Source organism: Oryzias latipes, chromosome 9, assembly GCF_053564925.1.
Source record: "Oryzias latipes strain Hd-rR chromosome 9, Olatipes_Hd-rR_3.1".
NCBI classification, from domain to species: domain Eukaryota; kingdom Metazoa; phylum Chordata; class Actinopteri; order Beloniformes; family Adrianichthyidae; genus Oryzias; species Oryzias latipes.
In genome coordinates this window covers 29,189,692-29,217,623 of record NC_136245.1, presented here as the reverse complement: position 1 = coordinate 29,217,623, position 27,932 = coordinate 29,189,692, and the positions used below count along the sequence as shown (strand labels likewise).

Below are 27,932 nucleotides of genomic sequence, written 5' to 3'. Positions count from 1 at the left end.
GAAATAAAAGAAACAAATCAATGTAAAACTTTTAGAGAGTAGAAATAAAAGAATTTAAAAAAAATAGAAGATAAAACAAAAGAAAGTAAAAGAAAGCGTCTTGTTTTGGCTCCGCCCACATGTGGGCGGGGTCAGTCCCCCAGGTTTACAGGAAACTTGAAAAGCAGGAAGTCCTCAACTTCTTCAGATTTGTTCAAACTTTCCCCGAAAATACGAGATTAACCTTCAAAACACAACATTTGTTGCAGTTTCTGAACCGTTTTTACAGTGTTCACCACCAAGGTAGGACAAAAAAATCGAACTTTGATAGAAACTACACGTGTGCTACGCTACAATTAAGTAAATAATTAGCAAATATGTTTGTTTGTGAACACACAGAAGGTCCGAGCAGAAGTTTTAAGTACGTTTCAGCAGCATTGAGACTGAAAAATACAAGTTTGAGGGTTGAAACGTTTCTGTGACGGTGACCAGGCCTCAATGAAACAAACTGACGAGCCGGTACTTTATTTTATTCTGACAAACACCGAACCTTTCGGTCTAACAGGTTAAATATTTAGATTAAAACTTAGATATATTTTATTGTCCTTCTTAAAAAACTGTTATGAGTTCAACTCCATCATCTTAATATAAAAGTAACAAAGATAAACACTTAACTATTTTCTTTTACACTTAAATAAACATCTAATTTTAGTCCAATTTAAGTTTGCTGCTAATGATATTTTATATTTTCATAATAGAGCCAGAGACTTAGTTATTGATTTAATTAAAAGATAATCATAATTAGGGTTTTAAAAAAGGTCAAAGGTTTGACTAAATGCATGATTGATCTGCTGTTTGGTTTGTGTATTTTGTACAGTTTTGATTATGTATTAATTATTATGTTAGTAGTTTAAAGAAAAATTCACTAGAATACCTTGAAACCAACAAACGTGTTAAGAAATCAGACAATGAAAATCAGACATTACTTTGAGTTACTGTTAAACGGAATATATGTTTTTTTTTTTAATAATTAAAATAATAAAATCCCAGAAAAAAATAAAAATTATTTGACCATAGGGACGACTCCCCTAACTACAATGCAAATTGTATTTATTCTAATTGCCCAGTAATCCCTGTAAGGCCTGCTGATATGGTTTGTACCTTAGAAAGAGAAGGGGGACTTTTTTTTTTACAAGATATTAGAAAAAAATAATCTTGACAAGCATGTCAAAGGTAAAGACTGTTGGAGCATCTCCAAACATCATATTTGCTGTTTGAAAGATTGTAAAATAATCCAAACAAAATGGTAAAAACTCCCGAAAAATGGCTACAGCCAACCCTTGTCCTCTTCTGCTGTGGCCTTCTATGAGCCCTGATCCTGTTCAACATCCGGGGAAGGAGCTGAAAAAGAAGAAGGTGCCCCTCACCTGAGACAATTGGAGCAGTGTGTTCATGTGTCAAACACCTGCTGACATGTGCAGGAGCCCCCCTGAGAATTACAGGGATCATTCAATGACCTCTGACCTTTTATGATTCGTTCAGATAGAAATTAAACTTTTTATCGGTATTTTAGAATGACTGGGTTTCTGTTTGGTTCCATAAACGCTGCAGTGCATGCTGTATATTTGTGTTCAGGTGAGGGGGCCATGAACCGAGTCCCCCTGCAGCAACCGCAGACCTGCGGGCCCTGGGAGCTGAAGGAGCGACTTGGAACCGGAGGCTTTGGGAATGTCACAAGATGGCAAAATAAGGTACAAAAATAAACAAGAACCTTTTTATACAGCAAGACGGAGATATTTTTTTTATTACTATTACTGTGTTTTCATAAGAACATTATTTGTAAATATGATATAAAATGTAGCCAGAAGTTTCTCTAGAAAGAGAATATTAAGTTTTAAAGACATGGAACATCAGGTAAAGTTAGGAAGTCTCTTCTACATTTCAGCTCAATTCTTAGCTCAGTTGGAAAGTTTATTAAATTTAATTATAGCTACAATAAAAATGCAGAAAAAGGGCCAAATTATTTAAACTAAAGCATTTAGAAACTCTGCACGCTTCCAAATGTCAATAAGAGGTTTATGGCGATTTAAAGCATCTTAAAATTATGTTAAAAAATAACCTAAAGACCCACTTTGATCATCTTTTGATCTATTTTAACACCTTTTACAGCAATTATAATTAGGATTATGCTGTTTTTAGCCAAAATCAAACGCACCTTCTTGGACATAGTTTCTGCAGAGCAACAGCAGCTCATTTGAAATTTGCCTGTGAGTGGTGGGCGGCACCCTTGGTGCTGAGAAACCACGCATCCCTTCCCCTCCCTGTTGCTGAGAGGGGAGTCTTTTTCAAATGGCATTTTTTTCTAATGTGAATAAAGAAATACTTAAATATCTATTTTAAGCTAACTTCTCTTAATATTAAAAATAAAATTAAAAAAATGTTACAAGAACATGTTAAAAACACAGAAAACACAATTTTCATCAAAGTAAAAGTCTTTAAACTCTTTATATAAGGCAATAATAACACCAAGTAACAGAAACAGTGATACATGGTAATGAAATTCATTGTTGAATATAATGTTTCTACCATTTCAGTTTCAAAATATTCTAAGAAAGAAAATGTAATTGTTAATAATTTAGAAGAAAATGACAAAAATTCTGTTAAAAGTTGCATTAGCGCTTTGTAAAATACCTTTGGCTCATAGCTAAATCCAAAAACGAACAAAAAATCAAAAGTTTCAAGGATGTCTTTGTGATAAAAAAGAAGCTGTGCAGTCCAGCTTTGAAACACAGAGCTAAACTGGATAAAACAGAAAAACCTGGTGTAGCCTTCTGCTTCTGAGCAATTAACGCTGGATGTTTCAGAGTCTGGGGGCCGTTTCTCTGGTCGTGTAAAAGGAACCAGCACAGGGTTCATATTCCAGAGGGCATGATAAATTTCATCTTGCACAGGAAACTGCTTTCGTTGCATCTGAAAAACAAAAGAAATGTGTTTAAACGGGTGACATCAGTGTAAGTCACAGGAAGACGGTCATGTCGGGCTACGTAAGGAGAGGATGGACCGCGTGAGAATACGTACACACCCACTGAGTGACCTTCCTCTTCCTCTCCTTGTACTTCAGCTTTATTACTCACCTACAAACACGTTTAATTTTGACTCACACAACTTAATCATGCTTACATGATGAAGAGATAAACGCTGCTTATCATTTTAAAAATAAATCTTTTCAATGTTATTTCTGTTCCTTTTGTTTACTAGCATTCGTCACAGCCAAACATTGCAGGTTATGTCCTTTGTTTTTACTTTAAGATCACACTGCATTAATCTGTAACTACTGCTTACAAAGAGCAGGAAAAGTACTTGACAAAGGTGGGTTTAGCAGACAAAGGGCTGTATGGTGGTGACATGGTTTGTGCTCAGCGAGGCGACCCTCGTTCGAATCCCAGCTGGGACTGTCCTGTGTGGAGTGTGCATGTTATCCTTGTGGATCTGTGGGTTTTCTTCAGGCAAAAATATTCTTCAAAGGCTGATGGAAGATTCTAAAGTGTTCCTGTGTGGGTGTCTGGCCCTTCAACGGAATGGCAACCTGTCCAGGGTGTAACCCCTCCTTTGCCCAGCAGTAGCTGGGGTGGGCTTCAGAAACCCCTAAAAGCATTTGAGAAATGGATTTGTTCAGCAGGCATCACTGCTGCTAGGATGAGTTAATACCCTGAGTTTTTTTTTTATAGATTATTGACTGAATGAAGGTAGGATGATGTATCTTCCTTGATGTGAAACAGTGAAAAAAATGGATTGTGTTGATCATCGTACCATAAAAAATGGCAATTCATGATTCAAGGTTCGAAGTGTTCATTGTCATATGCAACAGGGAAACCAATGAAATTCTTTTGTCGTGTCACCTTTGCCGATGTATATAAATAAGACACAAAAATAGAAGTAATTAATGTAGTAAGTAAAAAAGTGAACACAAAGTAGAGTATAAAAACAAAGAATGCAAAATGGAATAAAAGCAGAAAAGTGAAAAGTAACCTGTTATTGTAAAGTGTCTAATGTACATTATGTGCAATAACAAAACGTGATTGTTGCAAGGTGCAGAAGCAAAGTCGAAGTGATTGCGTGATTATGAGTCCTGTTCAGAAGTCTGATAGCAGCAGGGAAGAAAGAGTTGATCTTTTTTTTTGTTTTGTTTTTTCTCATCGCAAAACGTAACAGATACTACAATTCTCTGAAACGAGTTCGACCATAAGTCCACATCCAATATAGTCTACAGTAAACTTTTTAAATTTAGTTAAAACCAAAAATCGAATTGAGGCAAGATGTGACACGTTAAACAGATACTTGTACTACCATGAACAAAGGTACAAAAAACAGTCACAACCACAAATAAAGTTTAACCGTGGACCATCTACGTTAAAAGACGCCTGTGTTTAGCTGTAGAGACATTTTTTGTTTCCATTCAGCTTCAGATGGTGATCCTACATTTTTCCAATTTCCCCTTATGGTTTTCTTGGCGACCAATAGTAAAATGTGCGTTTTATATATTTGATCAGCATCACAGTCTTCTGGAAAGGAAAGAGTTTTTGAGTCTCGTTGCCTTGCATTTCACATTTGTGGACCTCCGGTCTTGGGGGCAGAAGTGTGAGTGGTCTGTGTTGTGGGTGGGGTCTTTGAGTGTGGATGCAGCTCCTCTGTGGACTCTGGGGTGATGAAAGCTCTGCAGAGAGGGCAGTGGTATCCTGGGGATCCTCTCGGCGGTCTTAGCTATGATGCCGCTGGATATGGTGCTCTCAACCACTGTAGAAGGTGCTGGAAGACATGCCAAACTTTCTCAGCCTCCTCAGGAAATACAGCCTTTGGTGTTTGGTAAGGCCCTCTCTGAAATGGACACCCAGGTATTCAAAACTGCTGCCGCATCCCTGAGGGGTGCCAGTGTTAGTGATGATGCTGACTGAAATTCTGCTGGCCCTCCTGACAAACGGAGGCCTGCCGGTCATAAAGTCTAAGACCCAGTTACAGAGGAGGTGTTGACGGTTTATTGTATTACTCTAACTTGCGTCATTTTTAATGTTATTTTGTTGTATAAACTTTTTTTAATGCTTCCGGGGGTGTTAAAACCTGAAACAAGCTCATTTTGTTTAAACTGAATGATGCAGCTCAGAGATGTTTTATAAAAATACTTTTATACAATTTCACATTTATTTTAAACCAATATTTTTCCTTGATTTTTTTTTTATTTATTTATTTTTTCCACATACCAATCATGTTTCACGGGAAACTCAGTGTTTGTCAAGGGTCAAACCTGAGAAGCTTGGCTGGACATTGAGGACGAGCTCATCTGGAACGGCAGAGCTCATGCTCAGGGAATGCTCACTGCAGTTTGATCATAGGAGAGCTATGTATAAATAAATGGACAACCTCATTAAACCCAAGCACCCGTGGAGCTGACGTGATTTAAGATTATATTTTATAAAAGGATATCTAGGGTTAAAATGGAGCGGGAGGATGGGACATGCAGCTCAAAGTTATGATAAACCTTTAAGAAACAATTTTTTAATTTAAAATTCTGCTCAAATCTGGTTGTTTTTTTTGTTTCAGGACACAGAGGAGCAAATTGCTATAAAGCAGTGCCGCCAGGAGTTGAGTGAGCGAAACAAAGAACGATGGAAACTGGAGATTCAGATCATGAAAAGGTCAGTGTATCATGGAGTCTGTGGGAGACACGTTCTTGTTTTTCTAGATCTTCCTCTAATGGTTTCTATCAGAGCCTCACCTTTTAGCTGTTTTCTCTCTGCAGCTGAGATTCCACAACTTTTCCTTTTTGTTTTGTTTGAGTTTGTCTCTCTGTTTACAGAGTTTTGGAACTGTCTTTTTCTGCAATAACACCTCACAAAGTTGTTTGAAACGCTGCTAAGAAAATAAAAAAAGATAGATTTTTCCATGTCTTTCTTCCCCCCAGGCTTCTTTTGGCTCCACGTAGTAAAATAGTCATGGTTTGACTCGGCTTATTGGGTTCTGTTGACAAGTTTGACGTTTTTGAGGTTTGACTTTTAAGTACCCATCCTTTTAAAAAAGCATATCAAAGCAAATATTGAATCGGTATGGCCAAATGCAAAAGTCACTGGGTAAATAATTGGAGCAGCGTGGCTGTTGGGGTTATTTTGAGGAGTTTGGTTATTTTCAGCACCATAAAAAATGCCGCCTCCTAGTTTTGTTCTGCTTAGACGGACTTTTTTTTTTTTTTTTTTTTTCAATCGGTTTCCGTTATATGTCAGGTCACTGGAGTTCCACGCCAACTTATGTGGTGTTTTGTTTTGGAGGAGTGATGCGTTTCTCATTTTATGGTGCGACCATGAGCATAAACCCTTCTTCTTTTCTTAGACCCACTTTAACACGTGTGATGTTTTCAGACAACCACAGCCTCCTCAGCACCCACGCTTCAAAGCCACAGGGCAGGGGACGAGGCACACTATCATTATAGTATTACAGCTACTTAACACAGATTTACGCAAACACTCAAAAACATGTTTTGTTTTATAAATGCAATGTCTCTCTGGAGGTTGTCTTGTGTCATGCCAGTGTTTTTCAACCTTTTTTAAGCCAAGGTACACTTCTTCCTTAACAAAAATCGCACGCCACACCAGCAACCAAAAAATGTAAAAAAAAGAGAGAAAATCTCTATTCTGTATTAATGATGTACCAGTCCCACCAGGATCTCATGGTTTTTTTGTTTTTTCTTGTAGTAGTTGCAGTATAAAAAGCTTGAAGCTTCGTCTGTTTTTCTTAGAAGTTGAAATAAAAGTTGCAATAGTTTTCAATAATACTTTTTAGCTAAAGGCTGTAGTGTGACCTAGAAATTATAAAGCAGCTATTTTCCATCCAGTTTATTAAAGTGCAATTTTATGTAACCTGACAAAAACCAAAATAAGAACCATAAAGATAGTCCTTGCTCAAATTAATTTTTTTATGTTTGCGCAACAGCAATTGTAAATTAGATAATAGAATGCGTGCTTGATGAATTCTACGCAAACTGGGCAAACATATTATTCATGTTTATAAGTTATATTTTCACTAGAGAAAGTAGTGAACAGCGCACACTCTTCCCAGAAGCGGCTGTTCCTCACTATCTGATGTCACAGTGTGAGAAACCGCTCGTTTTCGTGGATTGGTGCTCAGAGTGCAGGTTTTTAAAACAAATGCATGAATAGATAAAAATACCACTTAACATTATAATACGCCTAAAAGTACTTTAGTTACCAATTAATGAAGCAAGAAATACCATTTTAGACGTTGGTATTTACCGGGACTTTCCAGATACGCAGATTTCAATCATCCAGAAACTCCAAGCCATTGTTTTTAATCCGGTAATTGAAGAGTTTCGGACAACCTTCAACTGCAATAAGCGCATAAGTCTCCAAGGCTTGGAAGAGGAAAACTTAGTCTTGCCTTAGAATAGAGAAGAAACTCAAATTTTAAAAATCTATAACAAGTTGACGGAAACCAATTAAATTTGGGTATTAACGTTTTGTGAAGTTCTACCTTCGCTCCAAAGTCCTTTGCTGTGTTAACAATGCGGTTTAACAGCTTGTAATCTTCCAATAAAGGTGTTTTAAGGTTGTAACAACTTGTGAAATGACAATAATGCTAAAATTATAGATTCAATTGTGTTATTTCATAAAAAAATAAAAGCTAAAAGATCCATTCTGCGAAAAAACAGTCAGAATTGGAGTTAAAAACAAATTGCATTGAAAGTCCTTATTGTGTTGAGTTTTGCCTAAACTCTTGAAATGAAAAAAAAAAGTGTCATTTTCTAATGTCCTTAAACGAAGCAGGTTTTTGGCTAAAAATGGCATAATCATGGTAAAAAGACCACTGGGAACACTTTTACAGAACATCAAAAACTAATCGAAGCTGGACTTTAAATGTCAGATGAAGGTTTTAGGTGGGAAGGATAAGAAACAACTGAATATTTTTTCATTGTTGCTTCTAAAACTTTCTTTTCTCTTGAAGCGGTTACAGCAGTTTTCATACTTCAGCATCAGCATTCATGGTTTCTAAGACACGTGGCGACTTTTGTTATTAAGCTTTCCTTTGATCTGTTTTAATAAAAAGAGGTTTAGACATGAAGTGAGGACAAAAAGAGACGATGCTGCAAAGGTTGCAAAGACGATATTTTAGTGTCAATAAGGGGTCTATTTGAAAGCTTTGACTCTTTATTGAGTTTATTAGTTTTGGTGCCTTCACTAGACAGAGCATCAAAAAAGACTTGAGTTTGTTTTCTGTTCTGGTCTTACGTGACGTCAGTCTACCAAAGAAAAGAGAACTGTTCCTTTGTCGGGTATCTGATGTCCTGTTCTCCACCAGGCTGAATCACGTCAACGTGGTCGCGGCTCGAGATGTTCCTGCGGGGATGCAGAAGCTTGTGACCGCCAACGATCTACCGCTGCTTGCTATGGAGTACTGTCAGGGAGGAGATCTGAGAAAGGTGACGTTTGTGGTCACAGTGTGTGGTTTTCCCCCAGCAGATTAGAAATCTGTTGAATTTTGTGTTTAAGATCTAAATCATTGCAGATTTTACAAGGATTAGTAATCTCTTTTATGCTTTCCTCATGTCAGATTGCCGTTTTAAGGCGAAAACAAAAAAAAGCATTTAAGACCAAAGGCCACAAGACTAAAGATAAATACTAGGATATTTTTTTGATATAAAGTGGCCAGGTAATTTTAGCTGCCAAAAGTTGTCATTCATTTGTTCAGAGTGTTGGTTGGGTTTAAGGTTCTACTGACATTTGTACTCGGATCTCTGGATTCAGAGGCCAGAGTGTTGACCATCACGCCACACAACCTTATATACCAATTGCACAAGGCCAACTCCTTTTTTGCAGGTTCTAAATAACAAATCTGCAGCGAATTGCAAAACATGCTGCCCAAGACAAAATATTGCAAATTCAAAATAATTTTTACAAATATGTTTTACTGAACAGCAAATTTATAGCATTTGTCACACAACCCTAACCCCAAAAATCCACTTTTTGAATAAAAAAAATATCCTTAAGGGGAAAATGTTAACAGTTTTCACCGATGCAAACTTTTGTTTTAACATTTTTACAATGAATGTGGAGAAAAGCTAGAAGCACTTCCTGTTTCTCGATTCTTTGGTTTTCATTTTAAAGACCCACTTTGGTGAAAATCTCATTTTTGGTGTTTTTAACATGTTCTGCTGGATTTTTTTTTTTTAAATTCAAACTGTGGCCTTGTAGAAACTACGCAAGCTCCCCACTCTGCTCCATTCTGATGCGTCCACTTGTATATGAATAGATCCATCTACGTCTTTGTTTTCCTCATCTGAGCTGGAATCTGGATCAATATTGGATAAATCCCATGTTTGTTGCACCGGTAATGTTAGGTTGGGGTTGTGAGGGGCTATAGGCTAGCAGTAGAGCATGTAAACGGGGACCTTTCATTTATGGGTGACAGAAAGAGGGGATGGGGCTTACCGTGCCAACCTTCACGCTCACAGCTCAAATTATTTTCTAACGAACTCCTGCCTCTCTGCAGAAACTATGTCCTAGAATATGATACAGGTTTTTTTTTTTCTCAAAAGGGCATAGCAATTTAAACGCCACTGGGAGCGCTTTTAAACTAAATCAAAGATTTATCGTAGTTTAAAGCTTGACAATGTTGAAATAAAAAAAGTCCTCCACAAACTTCAGAGCCATAAAAAGTTTTAATCATCACAACTGGTTGAAAACATCCTAGTTGAGGTAGGTATAGTGGATAAAGTTTTAAAAAAATCTCTTTTACTTGTTAAGTTTTAAGAAGCAAATCTGTACTGTATGCAGTTAGAAAGAGGACTTGGTACTTCCTGTTTTTCTGTTTTCTTTAGTTTATTTGAAGTGCTTTAGAAGTGCCAAATAGCAAAAATTGTCCATCTTTAACTCCCTACTACGATGTCAGATTATGAGACAAAAAGTTCTTTTCAGCAGAACTGCTCTTAACAGTTCAATATCAGAAGAATAAACTACATTAGGTTTACTTGTGTGCTGTTTTTCACATGGCTCATGTTACTCAGTGTTTTTTTTTTCTGCCCGCAGTATCTGAACGTCTTGGATAACTGCTGTGGAATGAGGGAGGGCTCCGTGTTGATTCTTCTACGTGACATTTGTGAGTTTGTGAACGGTGACTGCTTGAGCGGTCCGGTCTGTGAGACTGACAGAATCATTTAACTGTAACGTCACTGCGATCCGTCTTCAGTCGTAAGGAGGAAAAGTTTCGGTAAAGCTTTCAGTGACCCTCCTGTTAGTCACTGGGGTAAAGCTCCCACTCATTCTGTAAGCATGACGTCAGCGCAGGCTGTGCGATTACAAACACGGTGTACCAACTTGAACATCAACACCTGCCTTTGGCTCTGTGAATAACACACAGAGAAAATCCCTTTCCGGGGAAAAGTTGCTGGACCTTTCCCGGCAATGACAGATTCATTAAGGACCGTCACATGACCGAGTGAAACATACACAATCCCAGGTACACAAACGATAAAGTTTCCGCTTTGGTCTGCACTCTTACACACCGGTCACTGTGTGAATTAAAAAAATGTTTTCTCTGACCTTTGGCAGCTAAACCTCTCATGAGGTTAACTCCCTGACTTTTTTCTTTTGCTGGGCTCCCTCTTGCAATTAAAATATTGAATAGAATTTGTTTGTCAGCTTTAACAAAGTCTTGACTATTCTCATTAACCCTTGTGCCATCTATCAAGGCAGTGTGCTGAATCTGTTTTCTTCAATGATTTGTGATCTACACTGGTGTCCATGGATTACATGAAATCCTCTTCACCTTTATCCACCTTTGTCATGGTAGGGAGAACAAGTCAATCTAAGGGTGGGGTCATCTGGACCCCACACGATAACACAAGGGTTTAAAAAAAAAATTCAGTTGTAAATTAACAGGCATGCTACCTGGTAAAGAGGGTGCATCAATGTATTTAAAAAAAAAACACACCACCATGTGCAGGTAGCTAAATGCTCAAGAGTCTGCATATCTTGTTTCCACTGAAAACTTCTGGGTTGACGCTTGTGCAAAAAGCGTAAAAAGTTGAGGTTATGTCAGTTCACCAAGTCACCACTAGGTGGTTTGTTACACAAGCAACTCCACGACAGAAAAAGTGTACTAACAATCTAATTCTACCGTCTCTGTGAATGTACAGTGTTCTCTCGTTTATCGCGTGGGTTACGTTCTAAACATAACAAGCGAGAGGTGAAATCTGCAAAGTAGAATTACAGATGCTTTTTGAGGCTGTAAAATCCATTTCTACACACTTTGTACACTTTTTTTTTCCAGACAGATATTGGGGTCGAAGATTTATATAACTCTGGGAAGGTCAAAGCATTCTACACAGAAAACACACCATGGAGGAGGCTGATTGACTAGAATACAGACGCAGAATACAGTGTGCTGTTTAAAGAAAACAAAAAAGAATGGAAAATTGCACAGAAAAACGCAAAACAAGCGAGACTGTAAAAGGTGAATATAGCGAGGGAACACTGTACTGGCTGAGCTAATATTTTAATATTTGAGATCAAAGTTCTGCACAATGCGGTTTGAACAAATCTTTAAGAGAGGGTACAGGAAGCTGCTAAATGTATGCTTTTTGGATCAAATTTATAGTGTAACAAACTCTTCAATCTTAATATGGTCATCTATAGACCCAAAATTCCTCAAAAGACAACACTTTAATAAAAATGATTCTATCCTTTATTCATGTCCCATGTATAGACTCGGATAAGTCGTCTGACATAAATAATCCCTTTGTGGCCCCCAAAGATAGTTTTTCAGATCCCAGCATCACATCAGGATCTAATTCACCTTACTTAGGTGGCAATTCCATTTAATTCACAAAGTAGGTTAAATTCAGAGATCAACCAGAATAAATTAGACATTGGTCACTGTCACAATGTTATATGAATGTTATAATCTACGTTATAAATACTAAAGAAAGAGAGTGGAAAACAGTGAGATTTGTTAAATAATTAACATTTTTACTGTTCATTGGTTTATGTTGAATGGTTGTTATATGCATGTCTTTTACTGAATGTATGAAAATTAAAATTATACACTTAATCACCATCATGGACACGTTTTGATATAGAACAAGAATAACAGATAAAAACCTAAAGATTTTGAAAGAATGAAATATTTGTCACACTCAAAAGTTTTAAAGAAAGCATAAACATCACTGTTGCTTTGGATCCTTTAACAACACATCCTGAAAATGTTCTCCACAGTTTTCCCATCCTTAAAGTTTTTGGGATGACTAAAGTTATAGTAGATATATTTATGTATTTAAACATTGCAACATTGGGATAAGCCCCTTGAGATGCAGCATCTCATTTTCAAGAGGTCCTCTAAAGCAGGAATTTACTAAAGTAGATGACGAGCAAAAATATGACATCACGAGATTTTCATCATATTTTTACTTTTGTATTTATTATATTGTTTTGTTTAAATGGTCAACTACATTTAAAACAAAATCAGCTTTCAGAAATTATTTTAGAAAACTGAATTTTCTAATTTTTTTTTTTTTTTTTTTTTTTTTTTTTTTTTTTTTTTTAACTTGTCCTGTCCAACAGCTGGGCAGACAGATGAGAGCTGTGTTGGACAGATTTTACTTTAACAAGAGGGGTTATTAATCTTCAGACAAACCAAAGGTATGTCTGGATAAACCCCTTTTGTAATTGAGGCCAAACTTTATTAATTTCAATCATGTCTGAAAATCTTTGGTGTTGGACCGGACGGAAAAGGAAAGAGGGGAAGAAGAGAGAGGGACGATAGAGAGAGGGGGGGTAGGGGGTGATAATAGGAGGGGAAGGGGGATAAGACCATGAAGCAGCATAAAGCAACAAGTTTACTGGTTGTTAATCATTATGGTAACGTTCAAATGTAGTACAATAAGGGCGGAGCCTGTCCACACACACACTCAAATGTTATAAACACACCTGCTAGCTGCAAAAAATGTCCACCTGTCGACATATATACAAAACAGATAGTGTTCACACGCATACTTATGCCTTAAAACCAACTAGTGTGAAATATTTCAGTCATTCAGTCATGCAAACTGTAAGTGCAAAGGTGAGCTAACACCTGTGCTCAGGTGAGTGTTTATGTTCTTCTAAAATGGATGGTGGAACGTGGAAAGGAGGAGGGAGAGTGCCCAGCCATCCCCACCCCAAGACCCCCACCGCAGCAGCAGCGGCAGCCGGAATCCCCCCAACGCCACACGGGAACCGGCAGGGAACAACCGCCGCCCGGGCGACCAAGCCCGCCACCCAGGCCAGGGCCAGCAGGACCGCCGCAAGGCCCCCAGAGCCAGAGAGCAGGGAAGCACGGAGGGAGAGAGAGCGCCGCCCCAGCCCAACCAGGAGAGCAGCCCCCCCGCCGCGCCGGGAGAACCCAACGCAGGGCCCCACCGGAGACGGACGCCCACAGCCCCAGACGAGCACCCCACCACCACCCAGGAGTTCCGGGCATCCCCCCGCCCCAACCCCAGGTACGAGCCAGGACCCCCCAAGGGAGACCCGCTCCGCGCTCCAGGCAGCCATCCGCCCGGCCCGCGGCTGGTCCAGGGAGGAGCGGGGCAGGGGCCCGCCGCCCCCGCCCAAGAGGGGGGGAACCCCGGGGAAAAAAAGAGGGCCCACAAGGGGTGTTGTAAATATGGCCCGACCAGGCTCGGCCACAGTTGGAAATATGGCGGGGCCCAGCGCCCAGGAGCAAGGACCAGAACCCACCCCCCAGGGACACGAACACTCCCGGCTCAGATGTAATGTGAACCCCCCCGCCGTGCGGAGAGAGCACCGCCGGGCCCAGGAAGCCGGCACCCCGGGGACACGGCCGCCGTTGCAAAGGGGCCCGTACCCCCCACCAGGGAAGAGGCAGGGGACAGATGGTCCTAGGTCCCACCTTCCTTGCAAAATGTGTGTGCGTGTATGTGTGTTTGAGAGGGTGTGTGTGTGCATGTGTGTGTGTTTATGTTGGAATGTATATATTGAGGGGGGAGGGGTGTGTGTGCTAAGGGGGGTGCAGTTAAAATTGGCGGGTAGGGCACTGAGGGGACATCTCCTGATTACTCACAGTGACGTCCCCTCACCCTCCCCACCAAGGGACCCTAAATGTCTAAGGTGTGGTTAAAATTGGCGGGTAGGGTGCCAGGAGGACATCCGCTGCTTGCTGGCAGTGATGTCCAAGCACCCCCCCTACCAAGGGCCCTACATGTCTAAGGTGCAAATAAAACCGAAAGAGGGGGGGCCCACTCCATACGGCAACCATGGGAGGGGGGCCACTGCCTAGTAAACCCCCCCCCCCAAGGCTCATCGCAGGCTAAGCCCCCCACCCCCTCACCCTATTATGAGGTTATATGAGGAAGGGGGTAAGTTGGGGACAGCTGGTAGACTGTCCCCCGGTGGTCAGACAGCTGCCCCCCCCCCCCCCCCCCAGCAAGGGGGCCAGGCCCACCCAGCCCAGGGGCCCCACCCCCGGAGGCGCCGACACCCCAGGCCCAGCACCACCCCCCCCCACACAGAGAGAGAGGAGCCAGAAAGCGTCGGCCCCCCCCAGGAGCAAGCCCAGGCCCCCACCCCCAAACGCCGGCCCTGGAAGAGCTCTGGTCAGGCCTCGACGGGACCGAGGCAGCCGACCGGCCTCTAGTCTATTGAAAATAATCAGTAGTTTTGCTTTGAAAATGGGAACATTCACAGACACTTTACTTTGAAAGTGTATTTACTTCCTGTTTTAGTAGCCTATTTGGTTTGTTAAGCTTCTTCAATTAAAATTCTGCATTTTAGAGAGATAATTACATTGCCTAAAAAAGTATTTTTACTATACTCTACTATATTTACAAAGATGGCAAATCAGCGATCACAAATATTTGTGCTCTTTTATTTATTTATTTTTTATTTTTTTGGAACAGATCCTAAATATCTGAGTATTGGAATACCGGTACTTGTTTTAAACCTAACAATACCAGTGTTGAAAAATAGGCATTGTAGTCATTCATTTTGAATTTTCCCACATTTTAATTTGCCATGTTTGTGTAAATCATTTGTAATGCCTTCAATAATCTTTTTAAATGTCTCTCTTTTTTGTCTTTCCTTAGCTTCAGCCCTCACTTACCTCCATAATAAGAGGATCATCCACAGAGACTTGAAACCAGAAAACATTGTGCTTCAGCAGGGGGAAAAGAGAGTGAGTTCCAGGCGCTGTGATGTGCAAATACAGCCAAACCACAACAGAAAGCACGTCTGCCTGTAAAAAGAAGTGGGTTATGAAATACAAATCAGCGACTTTCGTCTTTGGAGTCTGCGTATTTTCCTCGTCCACCGTTCATGTGGAAAAGCTAGAACTGAAAACTGAGGTTGAGGTTTGATGGAGGCCTCATTTTTCATTTCTGCAAATGCATGATTGCATGTCATGCTCTATCCTGAAAAATGTTACATAACCCAGAGCAGACACAATAAAGAGGTTATATGCATGTTTGTGCACGCTCTGCTCACTTTATAGGAGCTGCGCAAACAAGCTGTTGGTGTTTTTTCTCTTGCATACTAGAAGAACAATTTTGTTAGAATTTGTTTAAATTAGAAGCATAGATCACAGTTCAGAAATTGTGCTTCAGCAACCACGCAGAAAAGTTTAGGAGCAACATTGATAAGGTGATTTTAAAGAATAAATTATTAGAAGATGTTTAGTTTTGATCAAAACCAACATGTTTACACCTGACATTTTTCCCATTTAAGCAGTTTTTGTTTTTTGTTTTTTACAATTGTTTACACACTGTAATAAAAGTTTCCACACAATTTGCCATATTCTACCTGTGAGCAAAACACAGCAGCAGCAGTTTTGCACAACATTACACACAGTGATTTGTAAAACTCATTTTGACACCTTAGACACAGGTATTGATCGTGAGGTTACTTACAAAGCCCCAGATTGCTAACGACCACACTAATAAACAGACTGGATAACCACATCCACTACATGTGGAAGCACGCATGTAATCATTTAGAAGACAAAGATGAAGACGTGAGAAAGAGAGGGCATCAAAGAGGCAGAGGGAGAGGAGGAGGAAGAGGAGGAGGCTTAGGTAGAGGAAAAGAGGACGTGAAGAGTCGATAGGACCTGATTTAAAAAGAAGACGACCAAATTTGAGTCAAGAAATCCATGCAGAATTTTTAATTTTTTAGTTGTGCACAGTCACCCTGTATTTCAAACTACTCAGGAGAAGTATTAGAGGTTTGTCACTATTTCTTTTATTAATTTCATGCATACCTTACATGCACGTTACTGGCCAGAAATGTAGCGCATGCTACTTCCTGAATTGAGTTTTTCCAAACAGTTTTCTATTTGTCACAGCAGTGTGGAACTGGATGCAAAGGTGTCTGATAATTGAGGAATTGTCGGTTATATGAAAACTATTTGCATTTTCACAAATGCGTGTATGTTTTGACTGAAGTGTGTTAATGTGAAAGAAATCAGAGATGTATACTAACTGAGTGGGGTGTTTGGATAATTGTGATTATATTTAAAAAAAAAAAAAGAACGCGGTGTTCAAAATTGCTTGTTATTGATTGAAAAAAAAAATCTGTAATTCTGGCCAACTTAACCTTTTTCCCTCTATCCCTATGATAAACTCAGCTGATTCACAAGATTATAGATCTGGGCTATGCTAAAGAGTTGGACCAGAGCAGTCTCTGCACCTCCTTTGTGGGAACTCTGCAGTACTTGGTAAGTCTTTGAAGGAAACTCCTGTATCCATGGCCTCTTCTTTACATCCTGACTGCAGCAGCTGCTTTTCCCCCTTTTTTAGGCCCCGGAGCTCATAGAGAGGATGCAGTACACCGTCACTGTGGACTACTGGAGCTTTGGCACTTTGGTGTTTGAGTGCATCACAGGATTTCGTCCTTTCTTACCCACCTGGCAGCCTGTTCCCTGGTACATCCGTGTTTCTTTCGACTGTTTTCATACTTTTTAGGTCGATCAATGACGTTTTCTTATATTGAGCCAAAGTAAGAATATTAGCAGAATATATTATTGCAGGACTGCTGGATTTGAGAGCATAAAAAGGTCAAAAAAACAACAGGATTTGCCAGTGAATTGCAGGATATGAGGGCTTGGCCAACATTAATGTCTCTTGTGGACATGCGAGTCACGGGAATTTCTCAAGTAGAGGAAAAGTACACTCGACAGAGAAGAAATGTCACCACTGTGTTCAAAGTTTTCTGCCGTTCTTACAGTTTTCCATCCCGCATCATTTTAGGCACAATAAAGTCAGGCTGAAGGAAAACGATCACATTGTGGTTTATGAGGACCTCTCAGGAGAAGTCCAGTTCTCTAAACATCTGCCTCAGCCCAATAACCTCAACAGGTACATATTTTACTGAAGCAAAAATGCACAAGCATGCATGAGGACGTTAATTACCCTCACATATATTCACTCTTGTTTGGCAGTCTACTGCTTGAAAAGATGGAGAGGTGGCTGCAGCTGATGTTGATGTGGTCCCCTCAGAATCGAGGCAAAGACCCCAACGCCACACCCACCGACTGCTTCTCCCAGCTGGAGCTCATCCTGAAACTCAAGGTTAGCAACTCATGAACTGATGGTTCTTTAAAAAAAATGGTTTCAACCGAGTGTAAGTGACTGGCTATTAAATAAAAGTGATATTTGTACGGAAGGAGAAATGTTAATTCCTAAGCAAAACTTAAAGATGGTGTTTTGTTTGGAATTATTTTTCATTGTCACAGTTGTTTAAACTTTTTTTTTAAATGTTCGCCAAACTTCAAGGGATGAAAGGGGTTTTTATTGCCATTGTGAGTGAACAAAACAGTTTCACAGACCACCTTTTGTTGGCTCTGCTGAAAGCTTTGGTCAAAAAACACAAAGTAAACTTTTTAGGTGATAACTAGATAACAAAAAATTGCTTGTCCAATCTTGTCATGCGGGTTGTATTCTACAGGACCTCCTCACAGTTTTATATCACCAAACCAAGGTCATCAAAAGGTCATCTGACAAGATTTTGTCATATCAAACACTGGACTACAAGTTCTATAGGTGCTGCTACTAACAATAATAATGTAAGGATATTAAAATAACTAGATATTTATAGTGTTAAAATAGTATAATAGTGTAATTTTTTTTAATAATTGTAATTTTTTAGGAGTTTTTCCTTACCACGAAGGGGGGTCTAAGGGCAGGGATGCCAGTATAGCTTAGGCAGTTTGTTAGTTCATTTTAGTATTTTCCTATTGAACACTTTGTATTCGTGATCCTTTTGAGTACATGTTTTACTTTGTTGTGATTTTGGGCTATACAAATAAAATTGAATTGAATTGAATTAATATTAATGTAACAATAGTGTAATAATATTGTAAAAATAATTTTTATAATAAATATATAAGAATTGTGTATTAATAGTGTAATAATATTGTAATCCTATTTTAAAACTATGTAATAGCAGTGTTACAGCAGTTTAATGGGTGTAATATTTTAATAATTTTGTTATAGTAGTGGAACAATATTGTTATACTAATTTAACAATATCTTCATAAATGACGTGTAATTATAGTATAATAATAATGTAATATTAATGTAAATGTATTTGAATAATTATGTAATATCGTGTGACTATAGAATAATTGCCATTATAATTCAATAAAATGTAAGCAGTTATGTAAAATAATAGTGTAATAGAGTAGTAATGATGTGATATTAGTCTTTCCCATTGGTGTTTGGAGTTGGAATGTTGAGTGTTTGAAGCTACAAAAAAACGTACATTTTTACTATTAAACAAAAAGTAACTTTCACAAAACTGATCAGAAAAGAGCCATGGAGGACTTCAGAACATACATTCATGCCTTCAATTTGGTTTGAATTTAAGATTTGAGTACCTAATACTGAAGAAGTCCAAAGCATTATGTCTGTTTACTTTCTTTATTGGCAGAAAAATCAATACATTTCTTTTTCATTTAATGAAAAACAAAATGACAGAAAGCTTGCAAAGCTTATAAAGCTCATTATTTTAGATCTCAGTGGAAACTAAAATTATTAAAAAATAGTAATAAAAACTATTTGTCTCTTGTGATTGAGTTGAAATTAAATTCAGTTCTTCTTTCCAAAACCAATTTATCTATTTAAAGAAGTAAACTGAATCAAAGACCTTTAAATCCAGAAACTTAAACATCGCTGCTCAAAAAAAGCTTTGTTTAAAATGTGAGAATATTAAATGACGTTAGAGGACGGATTTTTGTTTAACCACCAAATCTGAATCGACTCCACCAAACAACTACATGTACTTAATGATTTCCAAACTTTTCCTCCCAGTCTGACTTCTTCTGTGTCTGTCCCTTCAGCTTGTCCACATCCTAAACATGATGTCCGCTAAGATCCTCACATACTCGGTAGCGGACGATGAGACGGTGGCTGACCTGCAACTGAGAATAGAAAAAGACACTGGCATAACTGCAGCCAGCCAGGAGCTGCTGCTGGAGGCGGGGCTAGCCTTGGAGCCACACGTGCCGGCTTCACAGTGCGCCGTGGATTATTCGGTACTGTTCCGAACACCTTCATGGAAACCATGAATGTGAAGGGGGTGCTTCAATCGTCTGTGTTTGTAGGAGGTGGATGGACGACGGAGAGACCTGCCTCTGGTCTTCTTATTTGACCGTTCCTCCTGCACTTATCAACCCCAGTTTGCTCCTCGAACGCTTCCTGAAAATATCCGCTTTGTCCGTAAGTACAAAATTTGCTTTTTATCTCTGTGACATTGTCTTGTAGTTGATTCGTATCGACTGCACTTAAAATCTTCTTCCTTGAAACAGTTCTGCCATTTCAGTTTGGGAGTCCTGGACTTCAAAGACCAGAATTGTTTTTACAATTCTTCTTTCTTATTGCACCTTTGGCTGAAAAAACTAAAAAAACTCACCAAAATTTGCACACAGTGCCCTACCTGGTGAAAATTAATTTGGCAAAGTGGATCCCAATGGTGACATCACGGCGGGAAAATCCGTCAAAAAAAGTAATGGGGAACATCTATTAATGGGTTAAAAAAAAAGTTTTAAATCTATTAATGAAATCAAACAACACGTGTTGAAGATTTCCAAAGGAAGTTTGGAAATTATTATAAGATGACCACCGGAGCCAGTGGCCATTTTCTTGCAAAGCGTGAAGTTTTCACACAATATTGGAAAAGAAAACTTTTGTTTGAATGACCTTCACAAAATTTCACATACACCGCCAGCTTTTAAGTCTACAACTAGTTTTGTTGACTTTTGACTTTTTGAATTAAAAAAAACAATTTACCACCAGCTACAAATTACACCTCCTTCTATCGCATCTTAACTCCTGGAGCATCATCGGGAAGCTATTTGGAAAAAAATGTTGCAGATTTTGAAGGCCATTAGCGCGGCAAGCTCCCAAAAATGGCGTTCCCCTGTTGCTCGCACATGTTTTTACCAGAATATTGTGAAAATGTAATGAAGGAGTCGTTATCTCAAACTGAACGCAACGATATACAATATGAGCATATTAGGATTGTGGGGTTGCTTAAGAAATAACCTCTGTCGCCAAAGAAATCCAAAAATTTACTTTTGCAGATTCTTCTAAAAATGGCATAGGCCTCAGGCGACAAAAAAATAAAATGGTTCCTATGGAAACCAATAGAACATTTAAAAAAAAGTTGTTTTCTTAATGAATTTGTCACATGAGGCTTTGACCAGTTTGGCAGAAATGGAGACTAAGGGGGCATGCTGCAACCGTTCAGCCAGTGAGGTGGGGTCAAGGGGGCGGCGAGGGAGGGTAGCGCCTGCGGACCATGCAATGTCCCTCGCACCTTTAACGTTAAAACATTCAAACTTCTTCCTTTTAATGTTTTTTTATAACGTTTTTTTAAGAAACTTTTAAGTCCAGTTTATGTTTTTCAATCAGAAAAGTGCTTTGGTGCAAACTTAGCAAGAAATTTCAAAACAGATATTTATCACTCCTGTGTTAGTGTCTCATCGTTAAATACATTTATAAATATGTCATGAAATGATTTTACTTAACACTTTTGAAGTATATGTTAAAAAAAATGTAAAGGGTTGATTTTATTTAGTTTCACCAGAATTATATCACTCCAAGAGATTTGGCACCAAGAAGTCCAGTGATTGCACTTTTAGGGGGAAAAAAATCATCTGGTCACTTAGTTAAACCTCCTTATTTTCATATGGGACTAAATATTTTCATTGAGTCAAGCCAGTTTAGCACCTGGACTCTTACACCCACTCTCACCACAGAGCCATGAAGCTGCACAGAAAACAAAACATGTGGTTTAGTTTGGAAGAGAGAAGTGGCTGATTTCAACCTGAAGTTATCCAAGTTCTTCCTCTCTTGTTTAGCTCTGACGGGGCAGTTTTCACAACTTACATAAGAAATGTGAAGTTTTGATAAACAGGCAAACGAAAAAGTATCTTAAAAGTCAATGTTGACCCATAAAAGCTGACTGGACATGTGTGGCGTTACCTTTCAGTTTGGGAACATTGCAGACGTCAAAAGAGCTTTTATTGTTTTAATAGATTGTTTTATTGAAATGTTGTTTTCATGATAAAACAGTTTTTAAAAAAGGCCAAAAGGCTGCATCCTCTCAATTTTTAGCAAAAGGGAAATATATTTAGCTTAAGGATGTGTAGGTATCATAGAAATACAATTTGTACACAGATTTGTGTTCATTTGTTAACTTCTAACTCTTGAATTTGTTATTAACTGATTATTTAATTGTTTCACAAAATGTCCAGAGTTGTCTTAGTTCTCACTCTGTAATGCCTATTTTTTTATTTTATTTTACAGACTAACATATAAAGGGGTCTACGTATTTTTAAACAATTATATTTTATAACCCTTTACCAACTTTTGTGTTTTTTAAGAGAAAAACGTTTTCATTACTATGGACCCTGCTGATAAATAAATGTTTATGGTGTGGATCTTTTTTTTTGTCCTTGACTCTCTTTGTTGACCTCTCATTTTTTCTGCAGAAATGGACCCCAAGCACGTCCTTCCTTACAGCCCTCTGAGGAGGACGTGTGGTCAGGCGTGGCACACCATCCGCTCCCTGAAGGAGGACTGGCAAAGGCTGCAGCAGGGCCAGAAAGCTGCCATGTGAGACACGCACGGACTCAAGTTTCATCCAAAAACTAGCTAAAGGTTGTTGTTTTTTTTATTAAAAAAGGTTTTTTTTTCTTCCAGCATGAGCCTGCTGAGACACAACTCCTCACTGTCCAAACAGAAGAATGAGATGGTTTCCATGCACCAAAGACTTACTGCCAAGTTGGAGTTCTTCACCACCAGCCTTCACATCGACATGGACAAATACCAGGAGCAGACAGCCACAGGGATTGGTATGTGTTCATTGGATGAAGTTTTAAACACCCACTGCGATCATCATTTGATCTATTTTCAAAGAGTTCCCAGTGGTCTTTTAATTAGGTTGATGCCGTTTTTAGCCCAAATCAAAAACCTGCGTTGTTTTCTAGGACATAGTTTCTGCAGAGTGGCAATAGTTTATTAGAAATTTGCCTCCGAGTTGTAGGTGGGGAGTAAGCCCTACGCAGATTTCCCATCATGCCTTTGCGGACATGCTCAGCCCCTCACAACCCCCACCTAACATTACCAGTGCAAGAAAAATGTCGAGAAATGTTGGGCAAAATCATGTTTTTGGTGTTTTCATCATGTTCCTTTGGCATTTTTCTCATGATGGAGGACATATATTAAGAAAATTGTCCTTAAAATGTCTTTTCTGAGTATTTCATTATCTAAATCATTGGAAATTAAGAGCAGACAAAAAAATGCCATTTGAAAAAACGTTTATTTGACATGTAAAATATATGGTGGGCAGGCCGAGCTCTCAGCAATAAATGGTTGCCATGTTTCATAAAAAAGGTTTTCTTGCTGTCTCAATAAAAATGTAATTTTTTCTAAATTTAGGTATTGCATTATGTTTCTTACCAAATGAAGATGTGTTGGGGGAAATTTGCTCAGAGGTAAATTTCTAATGAACTACTGCCACTCTGCAGAAACTATGTTTTACAGAATGGCTAAAAACGATAAAATCATTAAAAAAAAAAAAAAAAAACACTGGCAATGCTTTGAAAAGATGATCAGAGTGGGACTATAATAAGTTATATGTATGGTTTATATTTGTATTACCTGAAACAACTCGATCCAGGTGTTTCAGTTTTACTGCGACTTTCTATTTTTCACAGCGTCAGAGAAGCTTATGAGTGTGTGGAGGGAGATGGAGCAAACGGCTGTCAGCTGTGGTCAGGTAGGCCTGAGCGGACCACAATAAGCATGTCAAGCAAGTATTTCCATTCTTTAAAAAGCCAGTGTGGTCACCAGGCAAAAGTGTCTGAACTGGAGGACGAGATGATGCAGCTGCAGCCAGACATCGTTGATGTGCAGAGGCAGCCGTGGAGGTGTGGAGAGGCCTTGGATACGCTGTAAGTCTCAACCCGAGAGATGGAAAAATTTAAGGACCAGCTGGGCTTTGAGCCTCCTCTCTCTTTGATCCTCAGCGAAGGAAAAGCCATGGAGCTGTTCCGAAAACTCAGAGAAAAACCCAGAGGTTAGACCTTTTCCACGCATCACCTCGCGCCTTATTTAAACCCTGGTCGTGGTGAGAGCAAAATAGAACTCCTGTAATTTGTCTCGTTTTTTTTTTTCTTCCTTTTTTTTTTCCTCTCCTCCCGCTTTATTCCCTCTGCTCAGACCAGAGATGTGCAGGAGACGGTCAGGAGGTGATGCGTCTGGTCCTGCAGGCTGTGCAGGTCTACGAGAGGAAGCTCAAAGATTTCTATACACACCTCAGGTACCCAAAGACAGGATGTTGTTAAATTAAATCATGAATATGTGTAAAACAAGGTTTCAACATATGGAGCGTTGCATGTTTTGTTGTTGAGATTCAACTAATGGCCTCATTTATTCATTTTTTACGATTTAGTAATGACTGCTGGCCTCTAACTCGTATACCTTTGTATCCAGTGCATTTCAGTTAGAGATGGATAGATATAGATATACATATTTATAAATAATTGTACACAAATTTTTTTGATTTTAAAAATATGGCGTGATTTTTATGTTCTCTTTTGTCACCCGGCCCTGTGTGTTTCGCAGTAAGACTGCGGTGTGTCGCCAGCGTGTGATGGAGCTCCTACCAAAGGTGGAGGGCGTGGTCCAGAAGATGGCGGAGAGCGAACAGATCCTGATGAGCCTGCAGGAGAGGCGACAGAAGGAGCTGTGGAACCTGCTCAAAGTGGCCTGTGTGAGGACATGTGAACGCACAAAGACCTCAACATTAATGTCACGTATGCTTTGCCTAAAGGGCAAATGCACTTTGTGAAAAAACATGCAGTAAAATGCACCGTTGTTTATTGTGCAGAGCAAAGTCAGAAGCCCGGTCAGTGGGAGTCCTGATGGACTGCGTACTCCTTCATCGGTGCCGCCTCTTCTGACCCCCAGAGACAGCTTACAGCAGATGTAAGTCCATTTGAAGCTGGACATTCGAACACTTAAAGCAGTGGTCCCAGCCCCCAGGCAATAGATCGGTACCGGTTTGTTGGACAATTGGTACCGGGCTGCAGGGACAAAACACTATGACCTACATGTTTTCTGTTTTATTTATAATCTGATTCTGAAAGAAATTTCATTTTGAAAAACTCCTGGATTCTTCCAATCACATCCGACTCATTTTGGATGCATGTCAAGTCGCCGCAACGCGTGTCGGAAATGCATTCACTACGTTCCCAAAGCCACTGCTCTGACCTCTAAATGAAATCTCCAAGCTAGCAAAGTCAACGGAAAACAAACTTATTCGGAAGGTTTCTTTTTGCAGAAAAGAGTCGGTGACGAAACAGAAGAAGAGCCGTTGACTTCAAAATAAAAGGAAACTACATTTAACAGACAAAAAACAGGAATCTTTACTCCAAATACGAGTTTATTGCGACAGTAGTTCCCACAAACCATAATAATGGATTATATTCAGCATTATATTCAGGATGCTGCTGCTAATAAAGTTGCTTGATTGATGAATTCACATTTATGCTTACATTTAGAATAAACCCTTCTAGTGACCTTTATTATTATTTTTTTTTTACATTTATTCGTAGCACATTAAAAGTTGGACGAGGCTAAAGTTGGCGTCAGATTTTTTTTTGGTTCCACTTTGACATCTATGTATTAAGCGAAAATCTAAAACACATTTAATGGTGTCGCTAAAAATAAAGTTTAAACAGCTACAGAAATTTTACAGAGGATGAAGATGGACTTTACCCTCAAAAGTTAAAGTGGAACTAGAAGCTAAAAAGGTTGATCTGCTCCTGATTCAGGATTTGAATTTTAAAAAAAAAGAACCTTCACCTGCACTTAAGAAAAGGTGCCATCACCTGTGCTGGGTTTCTAACCTCTGTGTGTCTGCAGTGACGAGTCGCTCCTGGAAGAAAGCCGGACGTTTGAGAGTCGCCTCCAGAGTTTGCTACACACCACCATCCAGGAGTCAGAGAGCAGCATGGAGGTTTGCACATCTCTGCGTCATCATGTCTTCATTTGATTATTGTAGCAAACGCATACTGAAGTTATTTTTTGTCCTTAGATGCTGCGAGAGTGGACGTGGCTGAGTGGAGAGCAGAGTTTTTCCAGCGACCTCTCCTGAACAGGAGTAGTGTGGGACTCTACTACCCCTCTGTGGACGAGATGCAGGACTGCAGGAGGGGGGCTGCAGTTCTGTTCAAGGAGTGCAGCTGCTTCATTTACAGCCTTAAAGGGCCTATATCATGCTTTTTTTTAACCTTTTAAAGTAAACTATATTCATACATATGATAAAATATTGGGGCGCATTGGTTAGCGCTCTTGTCTAATAGCAAGCGCTCAAGTCCTGGCTGGGGTACCTGAAACAGTCCTGTGTGGAGTTTGCATGTTCTCCCCGTGCATGCGTAGGTTTTCTTCGGCGACTCTGGCTTCCTCCACCGTCCAAAAAAATGCTTCATAGGTTAATTGATGACTCTAAATTGTCCACGGTGCGACTGCAAGTGTGAATGGGTGTGTGCTTGTGGCCCTGCAACAGACTGGCGACCTGTCCAGGATGTCCCCTGCCTTTGCCCACAATTCGCCAGGTTAGGCTCCAGCAGCCCCCGAGACCCCCAAAAGGGACAAAACGGTTAAAATGGATGATAATATTTTATCTTTGGCACACTAAAGAATTTTTTCCTTTTTTTTAATGAAAGTGATTTTCGCTGTTCATTTTCCCACAAGGAAGTAAGACGACCCGCTCCTTGTGCCCGCCCATTACATGATGTCAACCTAGAGCCAGCCTCGGCAACATGTCTTCGCCTCGTCCATGAAGACAACATCCAAATTTTTCCAAAGATAGATTTGCATATTGTGCGTATAAAAGGAAAGCGTTGTTGCCGATCACCGTCAGCTCCACGGAGAAAGTGGTTGTGTGTGTTGGTTCTAGCGGCCCAGATCTTTCCTGGAAGGGGCTGTACAAAGTGAGAAACTACCCGTTTTTGTGGATTGGGAGGGGCTGGTGCTCAGAGAGTAGGTTTTTAGAGGAATACTTAAAGATACGTGAACGGATCAAACTACCGCTTTAGGGTTACTTTTGTGAAGAATTGACATTGTAATACACTTTAAAGCTCAAAGTTAATTTTGCATGATAAAGGCCCTTTTAAACTATTAGTGGCTCTGGTTTTGGGGATAAAACACGCTCATGGGTACATCAACCCTCCACAATGGCAATGACAAAACTGACTGACTTAAACAAAAAGACGATTTTTTTAATTTAGTTTTTAGGTTTTGTAAATATTATGTTCATAAATATAAGAAACTTAATTGCTGTTTTTATTTTATCAAAACAAAGTTAATTCCCAATTTTAAGACAAGTCAACTGTGATGTTTCCATAATTTACTGTACTTTAATTGTACATTAGAAATCAAATTTCTAAAAGAGGAAACTTGCATTTGTATTTTAAAAAGACATAATCAGAATTTGTTTTTTATGTTTTTTTATTGCATAAAATCTTTTTTTAAACACTTTATAAGACTTATTAGATATTCCTGGTAATGAATCTTCCCTTCAGACTGTGAAATGTGCATATACGAAAAAGGACAAAATTGTTAAAATGTTCAATGCTTGAACAGAAGGTGCATCTTTACCATCTACATGCAAGGAAAAAAGCTTTTAAAAAGCTGTCCACTGTAGTGACTACAGTATATATTTAGGGGTAAAAGTCAGAAATCTATGAACTATGGTGTACATTTCAGGCTGATCGTCATTACAAAGGATTTAAAACATTTAAATCATTCACTTTAGTTTTTCTGAAGCACACAAAGGTTTTGATTCATTTTAAGTGTGTGACACTTCTGAATAAACTTAACTGAATGTTATAATTATGTCTGTTGAAAATCTTTTGTGCTTTTCTATCTGCTTATACATCCCCACTTAACCCTTGTGCTATCTTAGATGACCCCACCCTTACATTGACGTCTTCTCCCTACCATGACAAAGGTGGATAAAGGTGGAAAGATTTCATGTAATCCATGGACACCAGTGAAGATCACAAATCATTGAAGAAAAAAGGTTCAGAGCACTGTCTAGTGGGTCTAGATGACCCAACTCCCAATGTTAAAGTGCCTAGGATAGCATAAGGGTTAAAAATCTCCAGTAAAGAAAGACACGGCAGCATCAAGGTTTTTTTTAACTGATATTTATTCATTAAAATTACTTTGAGGTTCTAATTTCTTTGCCCTATTATAGAAAGGACAGAGGTGAAGTGTGAAGGTCAATGCTGGAAGACGGAAGACAGAACGAGACAGAGGAGATGATAGAGGCCTAAACTGAAGTCTGCCTCCGCTTTAGTCAACAAGAGGAGCCAAAATTAGACGTTCAGGC

The 27,932-nt window shown here is 39.2% G+C and overlaps 1 protein-coding gene across 1 annotated transcript; it reads left to right on the top strand.

The window, feature by feature from the left end:
* The first annotated feature begins 53 nt into the window (after positions 1–53).
* Positions 54–27,427, top strand: ikbkb (inhibitor of nuclear factor kappa B kinase subunit beta). Its single transcript, XM_004072165.5, has 22 exons — positions 54–282; positions 1,615–1,730; positions 5,575–5,669; positions 8,341–8,461; positions 10,068–10,137; positions 15,119–15,207; positions 16,654–16,743; positions 16,826–16,950; positions 17,276–17,383; positions 17,467–17,596; positions 19,366–19,560; positions 19,630–19,744; positions 22,021–22,144; positions 22,232–22,383; positions 23,248–23,309; positions 23,384–23,484; positions 23,560–23,609; positions 23,753–23,852; positions 24,158–24,305; positions 24,423–24,520; positions 25,460–25,553; positions 25,632–27,427. Exons 1-22 carry the CDS (start codon positions 120–122, stop codon positions 25,689–25,691), a joined length of 2,406 nt encoding a protein of 801 aa, XP_004072213.3. The 5' UTR covers positions 54–119; the 3' UTR covers positions 25,692–27,427.
* The last annotated feature ends 505 nt before the right edge of the window (positions 27,428–27,932 follow it).

What these genes read in the sequence shown, in the direction of transcription:
- ikbkb (XM_004072165.5), top strand. Translation starts at nt 120, where the DNA reads ATGTGGGCGGGGTCAGTCCCCCAGGTTTACAGGAAACTTGAAAAGCAG. An exon ending in GCAGACAGCCACAGGGATTG is followed by an intron (nt 22,384 to 23,247) that starts GTATGTGTTCAT and finishes TATTTTTCACAG; the next exon opens with CGTCAGAGAAGCTTATGAGT. An exon ending in ACCTGCTCAAAGTGGCCTGT is followed by an intron (nt 24,306 to 24,422) that starts GTGAGGACATGT and finishes TTTATTGTGCAG; the next exon opens with AGCAAAGTCAGAAGCCCGGT.